We start from the raw sequence: 12,587 nt of genomic DNA, 5'->3' as shown, positions 1-12,587 counted from the left end.
CTAAAAGTATTGGAACACCTGCCTTTACACGCACATGAACTTTAATAGCATCCCAGTCTTAGTCCGTAGGGTTCAATATTGAGTTGTCCCACCCTTTGCAGCTATAACAGCTTCAACCCACCCTTTGCAGCTATAACAGCTTCAACTCTTCTGGGAAGGCTGTCCACAAGGTTTAGGAGTGTGTCTATGGGAATGTTTGACCATTCTTCCAGAAGTGCATTTGTGAGGTCAGGCAGTGCTGTCGGACTAGAAGGCCTGGCTCACAGTCTCCGCTCTAATTCATCCCAAAGATGTTATCAGGTTGAGGTCAGGACTCTGCAGGCCAGTCAAGTTCCTCCACCCCAAACTCACTCATCCATGTCTTTATGGACCTTGCTTTGTGCACTGGTGTGCAGTCATGTTGGAAGAGGAAGGGGCCATCCCCAAACTGTTCTCACAAAGTTGGGAGCATGAAATTGTCCAAAATGTTTTGGTATGCTGATGCCTTACAAGTTCCCTTCATTGGAACTAAGGGGCCAGGCCCAACCCCTGAGAAACAACCCCACACCATAATCCACCCTCCACCACACTTTGCGATATGCCAAGTCTAGTCAGGCAAGTACCATTCTCCTGGCAACAGCCAAACCCAGACATGTCCATTGGATTGCCAGACAGAAGCGCAATTCATCACTCCAAAGAACACATCTCCACTGCTCTAGAATCCAGTGGCGGTGTGCTTTACACCACTGAATCCGACACTTGGTGATGTAAGGCTTGGATGCAGCTGCTCGGCCATGGAAACCCATTCCAGGAAGCTCTCTACACACTGTTGTGCTAATCTGAAGGCCACACAAAGTTTGGAGGTCTTTACCTATTGCTACTTCTTGCTCTGTCATTTTACGTGGCCTACCACTTTGTGGGTGAGTTGCTGTTGTTCCCTGTTGCTTCCAATGTGTTTATAATACCACTAACAGTTGACCTTGGAATATTTAGTGGTAAGGAAATTTCACAGATGGACTTGTTTTACAGGTGGCAACCTAAGACAATACCACGCTTGAATTCACTGAGCTCCTGAAAGTGCCTATGGCCCTTGTCACACAGACGTTCTGATCGGAACCTCTATTCTCCTCTATGGAGCTGCAGGTGTAAAGGATATGTCAGTTTACACCTGACATACAATTGATTTGCCAAAAAGACAGATTGGGATCCATTCCCCTTCCATCCATTGGATGGGATAGCAGTCAGATGGAAACACAGGCAGTTCTTTTCCATCTGACCACCCATAGGACAGAGGGTTGTATCTGTGTCCCCTCTGCAGCAGAGTGGACATGGACCTGTCATCCGCTTGCTCCATGGGGATCAGCAGAGATACCCCGCTGAGCAAGTGGATCCATTGACTGGTCTGCTTTGTGTGAAGGGGGCCTAATCCTTTCACATATGTTTGTAGAAGCAGTTTGCATGTCTGGGTGCTTGATTTTGTAGACATGGAGGTGATTGGAACACATGAATCCAATGATTTGGTGGGGTATCCCAATACTTGTGGCAATATAGGTGTCCTTTTATGACAGAGAATAGCTGTGATTCAGAGGATTGCAGCTATTCTCTGGTCATTCACAGTTTATAACACACATGTTCAGCTCTTCACTGGAGATCTGTGTTCTCCCTCCAGATTCTCCAGCCCAGAGCTGGAGAATCGGAGGGACCGCAAACTAAGCAGAGATAATTTACCTCTGCTTAGTAAACTGATCTTTTACTGTAATCTCGCGAGATTATAGTAAAATCAGCCAGTTTCCAGCGTTTGTAGACCGTTCTCCCTTCATTTGGAGAACGGATCTACATATGCTTCATAAACGGCATTCACAGGAGAACTGTGTTCTCAGAGAATGCCGGAGAACTGAGCAGCGATCTATTACTGCTGGTTCATAAACGGACACCATAATGTATATATACAGCTGAAGAGAAATATCATCATTGGGATACAAGTGAAATCAGTCATTTTGAATGCCTGTAAAATTCCTCATCTTGGAGTAGAGTACAGGAAATACCCCAGTAATCATAGGAAGCCTGCATCCAACTCATGGTCTATAGATTCCCTACTCTTTAAAAAAAAAAAAAAAAAAAAAAAAAAAAAAAATTGCCTTTCGTGAAAAAGTTAAGAATTAGGCCCCATTCACAGCGAATTGTTTTTGCACGTTTTTGGAGCTGCACCATTCATCTTGAATGGGCCTCCCTCTGCTTCAAAAACACACTAAAGAAGGTCATGTGCCAAATTTTGGCACTGAGCCGGGCGTGTTTGACATTGCATGTTTTGTTGCAGGACAATTGTAGCAAAAATCACTCCACGTTTGAGGGTGCCATGAAGAAACAAAGGCACCTCGACCACATCACACATTTTGCTGCGGTTCTGGGATTGCAGGCAGAACCATGCGATTCCAGTATGCTCAGTTGTGAACAAGATTTAAATGTTTCTTCCCAATAACAGAATACTTGGAACATTTGTCATCCTTTTTGGGTAGATTGTTAAGGCTTAAGGCCAATACACATGATAAGAAAATCTTTAAACATTTCCAAACGAGGGATGATTGGTCGATTATCTGTTTTAGTATAGTACTTTCGACGGCAGATTCTGACTGGATGAAGAGGCAAGCTAGAAAATGTTTAACGTATGTGAATACATCTGATTTTTGCTCAATGTGTACAGTAATCGTATGGAAATAATAAAATCAAAAATAACACAAATGCTCAGAACCAAAGAACCACTCCAAAGAAGGTGGCAACAAGCAGAAATCATACACAAGAAAGAATGTTTGCCTACATAGGCCGAGAATTTTCATACAAGGTAATCCTGTTGTCGGTTAGATCATGATACGCACTTTCATGGAAGGTGTATACTGGACTTTAGACTGTTGATAGACTTTTGTTTGTGCTACACTTTACACCTGTCACGGGGGCAGAAAATGAAGGAATTTTACAGTTCTCTGCTGAATAGGTCTGGATATGCAGACACCTGTCTCAATGGCAGCTGCCAAACGTAGGATTTTCTTCTATTTCCTGTTGAGTGTTAAGGCTAGCCATACACATTACAATTTAGCAATTGTTTTCCCTATCAGTGAGGATGCTGTATTCAAATAGAGAGGTAACACATATAGGTGCCTTAACAGTGACTGTATCTGGTAAACTGACAATTTTCCCACTTGGCTCCTTCAGTTTTTCAATTGGAGTTTGTCAAACTGAGCCACCCAGTTGCAACTTTGCCCGATTCAACAGGGCCAGTAGGCTGAAATTCACTAGAGGCACTTTTTATCCTTCGTTTAGATAAAGTAAGGGAGGGGTAATAACCACCAATACGTTTTATTCTAGCCATCCGTGTCCCATTGTGGAGATTTTCCTTCACTTCCCATAGTCACAACAGTTACCCTAGGTTGACATCTAAGCGTTTTCTGCAGTGTTTTGCAGAAACGCAGTACAGTCCATTTAACATGATTTCCTATGGGACATGTTCTCATCTCCACCTTGTCACCCGGTGCGTATTTGGAGAGGGTCAGGGACTTTTTTTTTTTTGTAATGCTAAAAGTTGCGTTTTTGGTTCTATAGCCTTCAAGGGAAAAGCTGCAGAAAAGCATATAGTGCATGTTTGATGTGTTTTAAATCCACCTAGCAACAAGTTTTGCAGAAACGCAGTACAGTCCATTTAACATTTTTCCTATGGGAAAGGTTTGGATTCACTTTAAGATAAAGTCTATTGCTAACAAAAACAGTTTCATTTTGCTGTCTGTATACTGTTGAGATTTCCCTTTACTTGCTGCAGTGGAAAACCAACAGGTTAGCAAGAACCTCTTGAGAAAGCTGTGGGCAGCACAATGGGGTTGGCACTTCTGCCTAGCAGCACTAGGGTCATTGTTTTGAATTCTAACCACCTTACTACCTGGGTGCAGTTTGTTCTTTCTGTGCCTGTGTGTTTCTCCTCTGGGTACTCCGGTTTCCTCCCAGACTCCAAAGTCATGCTGGTAGGTTAATTGACTCCTGTCTAAAATTGGCCCTAATAAGTATGAATGTGAGTTAGAAAACATAGACTGTAAGCTTCAAGAGGGTTGGGGACTGATTTGAATGTACAATATACTGTACACCCGGTTCCAAATTATTATGCAAATTCTATTTAAGTTTCACAAAGATTAAATATTTTGTTTTTCAGTTTAACTCATGGATGGCATTGTGTGTCAGGGCTCTTTTGATCACTGAAAACAATCTCGGACAACTGTGATAATTAGATTGGCCGGTGAGCCCAATTTAAGGAAAAACTACTAAAGGAGGGTGTTCCACATTATTAAGCAGAACACCATTTTCAAGCAATATGGGTAAGAAAAAGGATCTCTCTGCTGCCGAAAAGAGTGAAATAGTTCAATGCCTTGGACGAGGTATGAAAACATTAGATATTTCACGAAAACGTAAGCGTGATCATCGCACTATTAAGAAATTTGTGGCTGATTCAGAGCACAGATGGGTTGGTGCAGATAAAGGCACATTGAGGAAGATTTCTGCCAAATCCATGCATCGGATCAAGAGAGCAGCTGCTAAAATACCATTACATAGCAGTAAACAGATATTTGAAGCTGCTGGTGCCTCTGGAGTCCCACAGCCATCAAGGTGTATAGTCCTCCAGAGTCTTGCAACTATGCATAAACCTTCTATTCGGCCACCACTAACCAATGCTCACAAGCAGAAACGACTGCATTGGGCAGAAAAATATATGAAGACTAATTTTCAAACAGTCCTGTTCACTGATGACTGCCGTGCAACCCTGGATAGTCCAGATCGATGGAGTAGTGGATGGTTGGTGGACGGCCACCCTGTACCAACAATGCTGCGACGTCAGCAAGGCAGTGGTGGAGTTATGTTTTGGGCCAGAATCATGGGAACAGAGCTGGTCGGCCCCTTTAGAGTCCCCGAAGGTGTAAAGATGACCTCTGCAAAGTATGTGGAGTTTATGACTGACCACTTTCTTCCCTGGTACAAAAGGAAGAACTATGCTTTCCGTAATCATCTTCATGCATGACAATGCACCATCTCATGCTGCAAAGAATACCTCTGCATCAATGGCTGCTATGGGGATAAAAGGAGAGAAAGTCATGGTGTGGCCTCCATCGTCTCCTGACCTCAATCCTATTGAGAACCTTTGGAGCATCCTCAAGCAAAAGATCTATGAGGGTGGGAGGCAGTTTACATCCAAACAGCAGCTCTAGGAGACTATACTAACATCTTGCAAACAAATTCAAGCAGAAACTGCCCAAAAACTCATACGTTCAATGGATGCAAGACTTGTGAAGCTGCTATCAAATAAGGGGCCCTATGTTAAAATGTAACGTGACCTGTTAATATGTTTAAAAAGTTAAAATGTTGTTAAAAGTTTGATTGAAATAGCTTTTGATTTCAGTAAATATGCTGCAAACACAACAATTACCAATTTCCAGTTCTTTACAACCTATAAAGTGTTTTGAAACTTACTGTGTGTAATAATTTGGAACAGTGCATTGGAAGTGTTTTATGTTTAAAAAAAATCCTGTTATCATTAGGAGGTTTGTGCAATAAAATGTGAATTGTACTCTTAATAGTTGATAACATGAGAATTATGCGGACTGTTATTTACATCAATTATTTAGGTAAATGAGAAAAATATAATTTGCATAATAATTTGGAACAGGGTGTATATGTAAAGCACTGCAAAAAAAATTGATGGAGCTATATAAAGTACCTGTAATAAATAAAAGGTGTCCCTTTGGGAAAATTCCCATCTATTCCTCTTCTTTAAAACATCCCCAACTGGGACAAACAGATATTACCTCTCAGAGATTACAGTACTCCCCGTGTCATATGCTTTTCGTCATGGACGGAAGATACCATTTTGTCCAGGCATCACCAGTCTTTCCTCTGCTCAAAGATGATATAATCATGTCAATCCTGGTGTATGTGCAGTATTGGCTGTTTCACAAATACCTGACATAGATCAGCCTCTGCTGTAGCTACTCACCTTTTTGACTTGCTACAAAGTACAGTTTCACAGTCTATTCTGCATATGACTGGATATTCACATTTACAGGTAATAACACCAGAGAGTGTTGATCCGGGGAATATCCTATGCCTTTTGGAGCAAATGGGACCATGCTTTATAGGAGTTTTTTGGCCTTCCTCTGGGCCAGCTGTGGGTATATGGTTCTGTTGATTGAACTAAATGTGTGTTTCTTCAACCTAACTACCCAACTATGAGGGAGAAGAAACTGTTTTCCCCTCCCTGCAGCACACTGTGGACATAATCTCAGCCTAGAGAAGAAAAAAGGAGAAAAAAAAAAAAAAAAGAGAAGTACAAGGGTACAAGAATGAGGCTATAGTACTATTTTTGAAGCCCAATTCCAGCAAATTAATAAACAATCCTATGCTCACACTGCAAGGCTTAATTGCCCATTTTGTCTAGGAGAGAGAAGAAACACTGTTACTTTGCTCTCCCTGAAAGAAGGTGCTCCCAAAGGATTCAGCAATGGACTGTCTTCTGCAGCCCTTGTATCCAGAGCAGGACTTATGGTCCTGCTCTCGTCACAATGACACCAGGGCTCTAGACCAGTGGTCTCCAACTTGCAGCCCTTTGCATGCCTTTATTCAACCCTCAGGCCTCCATTCCTCCCACTGACACCAACAATGGGGCATAATTCCTGTTACGGACAACAATGGGGCACTATCCCTTTCATTGATGGAGCACTATTCCTCCCACTGATACCAACAATGGGGCACTTTCTCCCACTAGCACCAATGATGGGACACTATTCCTTCCACTGCCACCGCAGATGGGGCACTACTCCTCCCACTGCCACCCATGATGGAATGGTGCACTATTCCTCTCACTGACACCAACAATTGTACACTATCTGTCCCCCTAATGGACAAGATGCACAGTTTACTCCCATTTACACCAGGGCAATTTCTAGTCCCAATGGCCACAAACCAGCACCCCTCCAAAGTCTGAAGGACAGTACATTGGCCCTTTGCTTAGAAGGTTTAGAGACCCCTGCTCTAGACCACTGGAGTGTAGAAGCTGCAGGGGAGGAGGATCATGTAAGTATATCTCCTTGTTCCCCCTAGACATAAACAAGCAATCAGTGTGCTGTAACCACTAGCAACCAATAAGTGGTAATGATGCACAGTAACCTATAGCAACCAATTGTAAGCAGTAATGATGTGCTGTAACCTCTCACAACTAATCAGTAAGTAATGTGCAGCAACCTCTAGCAAGCAATCAGTGAGGCTGGACCAGTTCTTTAATGTAATCCTAAAGTTTTTTATTTTATAAATCGGATTGTGTTTTTTGGGATGTTGGGGCACAGAGCAAAATTGCAGGGGAGGGGGGGTAAGAAAATTTTTGCTCAGGGTCCAATCAATATTAAAGATAGCTCCGGGTCCAGGCATGCTTTCCTGTTCAAAGACTGCACATGTAACAAAGGATGCTTTAACGGTCACAAAGGCAAACTTCAGCCATGAACCCAAAACAGATGAGGTATTAGAGTTGCATTGATCAATTGTCCATGCATCTATATATCAAAAGAAGCCTACTTCTCAATCCCAGTTTCAGAGACCAAAGTCTAGGTTAACACCCCAAGAGAGCAATCTGAGCCAATAAATGTCAACAAAGATGGCCACCACACTCCATTTATTATGTTCATGAACACCCATAGGAGGATAGTGGAGGCTAGGCCAACTTCTTTTTAGCACATTGGCCAATATGGTTTTCAATTTCTTTGTTTGTACTTTATTCAAAATAAATGGAACAATTTTTATTTTTTGTAATCTTTACAAGAGGACTTTGAGGACAGAGCCAGAAAGGAGGTTATGATTGTGACCACTGTCATGGTAGCCATGTGATTGGAAATGTTTTCTAATTCCCCAATTTTATTTTTCATACTCGCCTTTAAAAAGTTGAATTTTTTACAACTTCCCCTGAAGTTTCTCCACTTCCATATTTCTCACCCAGGTGATATTGTGTTATTTGCAGACTTCTGGCGTTGAACATTATATATCCCAGAAGTATTCAGGCAACTCCAAGAGCACTTGGTGCACACTCGTGGATCTGGCAGTGTTTGCATGCTCTAGCAAGGATATGATACGGTTTACGCATTGTCATGGTATCAGTAACCTGGAAATAATACAATTCCTACAGCCAGAGTGCTGAATGCACAGGCAACGCCAATCCTGCGTTTTTGCACCCAGCACTCTACCCCCAAAATCGTATTAAAAATTGTGTAAACAATATAACAATGCACTATAAAAAAACACAAAAAGACGCAAATGGCTAGTGCATTACTACCGTTAAAATGTATTGAATAAAATTCTGTTCATGTACTCCCAAAGATAGTAAGAAACAAGTGGATTAACTCTAGCGGTGAAGTAAGGCACCATGGATCACCATCTTTGTGATCCCTGTCAGGATGGTGATCCATGCTGGGGATCGCAAGTATGGTGATCCATGACAGTACACAGCCTGAAGATGTGATGATGCATTGGTGGCAGTTGGACACTGGTAGGAAGGGAAGCCCCTAGGTATGCTGAATGGGAGCGGCGTGTCCCCCTCTGGTATTTGCTGGCTATTGTTGAGGTGTGTGTGTGTGTGTTCATTTTGTATATATTTTAATAAAAGCAGTCTTGCATGTTCTCATAATCGGACTGATGTTTAAAATAAAACAAACTCACCAATAACTGTGCTGTAAGTAACATTTACTAAAACTGTAAGGAAGAAATAATTTGTAACAGACATAAATAAAGAGCAATATGAGCTCCATAATGTGTACACCAAATGGCAGACATTATATACACATGACACAGTTACAATAAAACATTTCAAGTCACAATCTGGGCAGATGATGCCCACGTAGAATAAAACAGTAGAAAAAGTAACTGGCTGCAATAGTTTAAAATGCCCCTTGAAAAATAGTGGAAATGTTCTGAAGAATTATAAAAAGATATGTATTTTTCTCAATATTGCACTGAAACATAGTTGCATTATTTTTGCCCTGGATTACAGTTAATAACCCAGAACTTAAACCGAACCGTACATTCTGGGCCCTCTTCATGTGTATGGTGGTAGTATATAAAGGCAGGGCCCCCGGCAAAAAAATTGGAGTTTTCCCCCCAAAGAGGGTAAACAAATATGAATACACTGGCTGTGGCCTCCCTTCCTATGCTGGTATAGAAGCACCACCATTACTGATATTAGCCTGATGTTCATTACAGAAGTCACCTGTGAAAAACAGTATTTGTGTGATAGACAAATTAACCACTTCTGAAACCTATCTACAAAGCTGATCATAACAATGTGGTTGCCATAAATAAAAAAACACAAAAAACACACTTATGCAGGCCATAGACGGGCCGTTTATCGGCCGATAAACCATCGGTTGAATTTTTGGCCAATAAACAAAACATCGGTCGCCCCCGTTGCCGATGCTGCCACCAATGTCCACAAAAAACGGCCATTTTTCGTGGATTTTCCAGCATGACCGATAAAAATAAATGTGAAGATCCACGAAAAACGGCCGATGGGCTGGCCCCACTAACGGCGTGAATATCGGCCAATTTTTTGTGCAGACGAAAATTCGTCCGATAAACGACCCATCTATGGCCTGCCTTAGGCTTGCATTAACTTTTTAAAGTGGACATTTTTATAAATTAAGACACCTGCCTCCTTTGCTCGCTACACAGGCAGGGGAAAAGAACCCACACTACGCTCTTACTGCAACCAAAGTTAGAGTGTCCTTACAAAGGTTCTCCTCCCCACCAAATCCATTATATTCAGCTTACCAGTACTGTCCTGCTACTCATCCCTCCTTCACAGCTGGTAATGCAGGCAGATGTCACCTCCCCATTAACAATGCTTGATTTAATAGCCAATCACTTTACCTGAGCACTGTCACATGACAACAATGCCTGTTTTTTATTGGCTCAGGTCATTTCAGTGTCAGCTGCAGAAGAGGAAGGAGAATCAAGGAAGTGTAGGTAGGGCAAACATAAGGGAATTGGGGGTCTTTTGCCGAGACCCTTTCACTGTTCCCAGAATGGGGAAGGTGACAATGTCTTTTCCTACTGAGTTTAAACCATAACTGGCAGTCACTTCGTTAGGCTAATGCTACATAGAAGATGTTCAGTACTTCTACTTTTTTTAGTTATTTGCTACTACAAGTGACTTTTTAGAACAGCCAGCTCCCTAAGCTGCACAAGTTAGCATGTAGTAGCAATCAATTCCCCATGACCACAATATTCCAATCATGTGCAAAGGATAAAGATACTACCAAATTCCAGCAAGTGATTTAATCTCTCAGCACCATCTCTTAAATTGTCATGTACCTCTAATTTACAAAAACAGTAGCAAAAGCCACACAAATACCAAGCTTGGCTGCAGAACCACAGTGCAAGGAGCCCATGGCAGGTGTTCACATAACTAAAGCCTTCTGATCATGTGACTTCTGCTGAAGACCACCAGACTGGCCAATCCTCCCTTTCAAGCAGAGATCGCATGACAAAATGCTTAAGCATGGTCACATCACCACCGTGTGCTGCAGCAGTCCTTACGTCAAACAGGATAAATATTATATGCTTTCTGCTACTATTTATAATGTTCAATTCTGGAAGGAAGAAGAGAAAAAAAAAAATATATATAAAAAGGAGCTGCCACTGCTGACGGTTTTTAAAATTGGCAGTCATCTAGAATTCACCAACGGAGTCACTTGACCTGTAACAAGTAGGCAGCCAGTGGCATCTGAGCTCCTGTCCTGCATTATTGTTTCATGCACCGACTCATAGTGAAGGCTAAATGATAGCCGACACCAAAAACAAATGAGTATCAAGGGATTGGGGAACAATGTCTTGTTATAATGAGAGGTCATTTAAACACCATCTTTGATTGTACAAAGATGGCTACAGATTGTTTAATAGGCAACAGGTGAGCAGTTTTTGCGTAAAATAACAGTCACAAATCCAACTAAAAAATATATATAACAAAATATGGAAAAATTCAAACTCCACAAGGAAAAATGGGAGGGAAGCTAGTTTGGTTTGGCAACCGTTTGCGAAACCATTAATAGAAAAAAGTTTGGATCCTCAGTCACAGCTAGTTTTTCAAATGAAATATAAATATACGACAGAATATTTAAAAACAAACAAACAATGTTAAAAGCACACATTTAAAAGGCCTTAAAATAACAAAAATCATAGAACAAAAAAGAAAGAAGGAGATAGGGCAAACGGTAAAGTGCAGTAAAAACTAATAAACATCAAAAAGGTGTTTGAGGTTAGATGAGAATATCCTGATAGTGTTTACATATAATATATAAAAATCTCTAGCATATCCTGTTATCACTTGCTGGCAAAAAATTTTCTAGTTGGAAGATCAAGTCAACTGCAGCATTAACATCAGGAACAACATGGCCAGGTTCTACCAAGGCTGGGTCGATCCGGAAATCCCGGTGACCATGAAATACCGTTTCAGTAACTGACTGTGTGGGGTCAGCAGGCACTTCAGCGTGAGGATTGTAGATCCCAGTGCAAACCAGAACAGACTTACAGCGTGTGGCACTGGGACAGGACAGCTCACTTTCCCATGTTGCCTCTACATCCTGAGAAACTGTTGCGACTCGGGCTCTAGAGCCGGCCTGAAGTAGTGTCTTTGAGTCTTTTCTATTATTTCTCTCCTGGAGGTAGCGGTTGTAGTGATTAGCACCATAGATATCAGTCATTAGGTTGTCCCTGTAAAATAGGAAAACAAAATAAATATGTATAAATTAACCAAAAACATACTCTGACTGCAATTTCACAGATGTACTTTAGTTAGCTACTATACTTTACCAAAATACACTGAACCTGCATGGTTAGTGTCATGCTTGCTTAAAACACAGACAGTTTTTTCTTTTTTTGTTTAAGACTGGATGGGAAAAAGTTGCAGCCTTTGCCACATTGGTTTTGGTAAATCAACCCCAAACAGCTTCCGTTTTTTTTTTGCCAAAGCTTAATTGAATAAGCTGGCGTTAGAAGCCGATTGGTTTCTATGCAGAGCTGCAACAGATTTTGCACTCTCCAGTTTTTTAAAATGAACTGCATATGGTCTGTGTTCTCGCTCACTTACTGTAGTGTAATTGCTACATGAAATAATGAAAAATCTGCCCTACAGGGGCAAAGACACCACTCAACACTACACTAAGTATAAGTAAGAATCTTGAATGTTTTTTTTTTTTTTTTTTTCCCCCTTTGTCTTAACAGAATTCCTGAATTTGTTCATCTTCCTTACACCATCAAAGAAATGCTAGTTCCCTGGCTATCATGCTATTCAATTCACATTTCCAAAGCGCTGACCCAGAACGAGATTGCAGATCAGGACTTCCAATTTTCTCTGACTTTACTTGTTGTGCTGCTTGTTCCAGGTCAGTGACTTCGGTATTAAATGGATAAGGTCACCCTTTAACAAAAAAAGGATAATAACTGCACTTTTTTTTGCTGCTAAAAAATTGTGCTTTTTTTGTTTCTGGAGCCTCTAAAGCACTGCACCATCAATCGGCAGATCACTGATGCCATGCAGGTAT

The 12,587-nt window shown here is 41.4% G+C and overlaps 1 protein-coding gene across 1 annotated transcript in view; it reads right to left on the bottom strand.

Moving 5' to 3' along the window:
- Nucleotides 1–8,716: 8,716 nt before the first annotated feature.
- The window catches only part of LOC149461128 (haloacid dehalogenase-like hydrolase domain-containing 5), a 38,793-nt gene continuing 34,922 nt past the window's right edge, over nt 8,717–12,587 (bottom strand). The window contains exon 8 of the mRNA XM_089678724.1: nt 8,717–11,757. Within this exon, the coding sequence (XP_089534850.1) occupies nt 11,352–11,757 (406 nt within the window). The 3' untranslated portion in view covers nt 8,717–11,351. The remainder of the gene's footprint in view (nt 11,758–12,587) is intronic.

The sequence above is a fragment of the Staurois parvus genome, unplaced genomic scaffold (genome assembly GCF_062004578.1).
Source record: "Staurois parvus isolate SC_StPar_1 unplaced genomic scaffold, SC_StPar_1.0 ptg000209l, whole genome shotgun sequence".
Taxonomy (NCBI): Eukaryota; Metazoa; Chordata; class Amphibia; order Anura; family Ranidae; genus Staurois; species Staurois parvus.
Note: the sequence above shows the minus strand (reverse complement) of the source record. Positions and strands in the feature narration are given on the sequence as shown.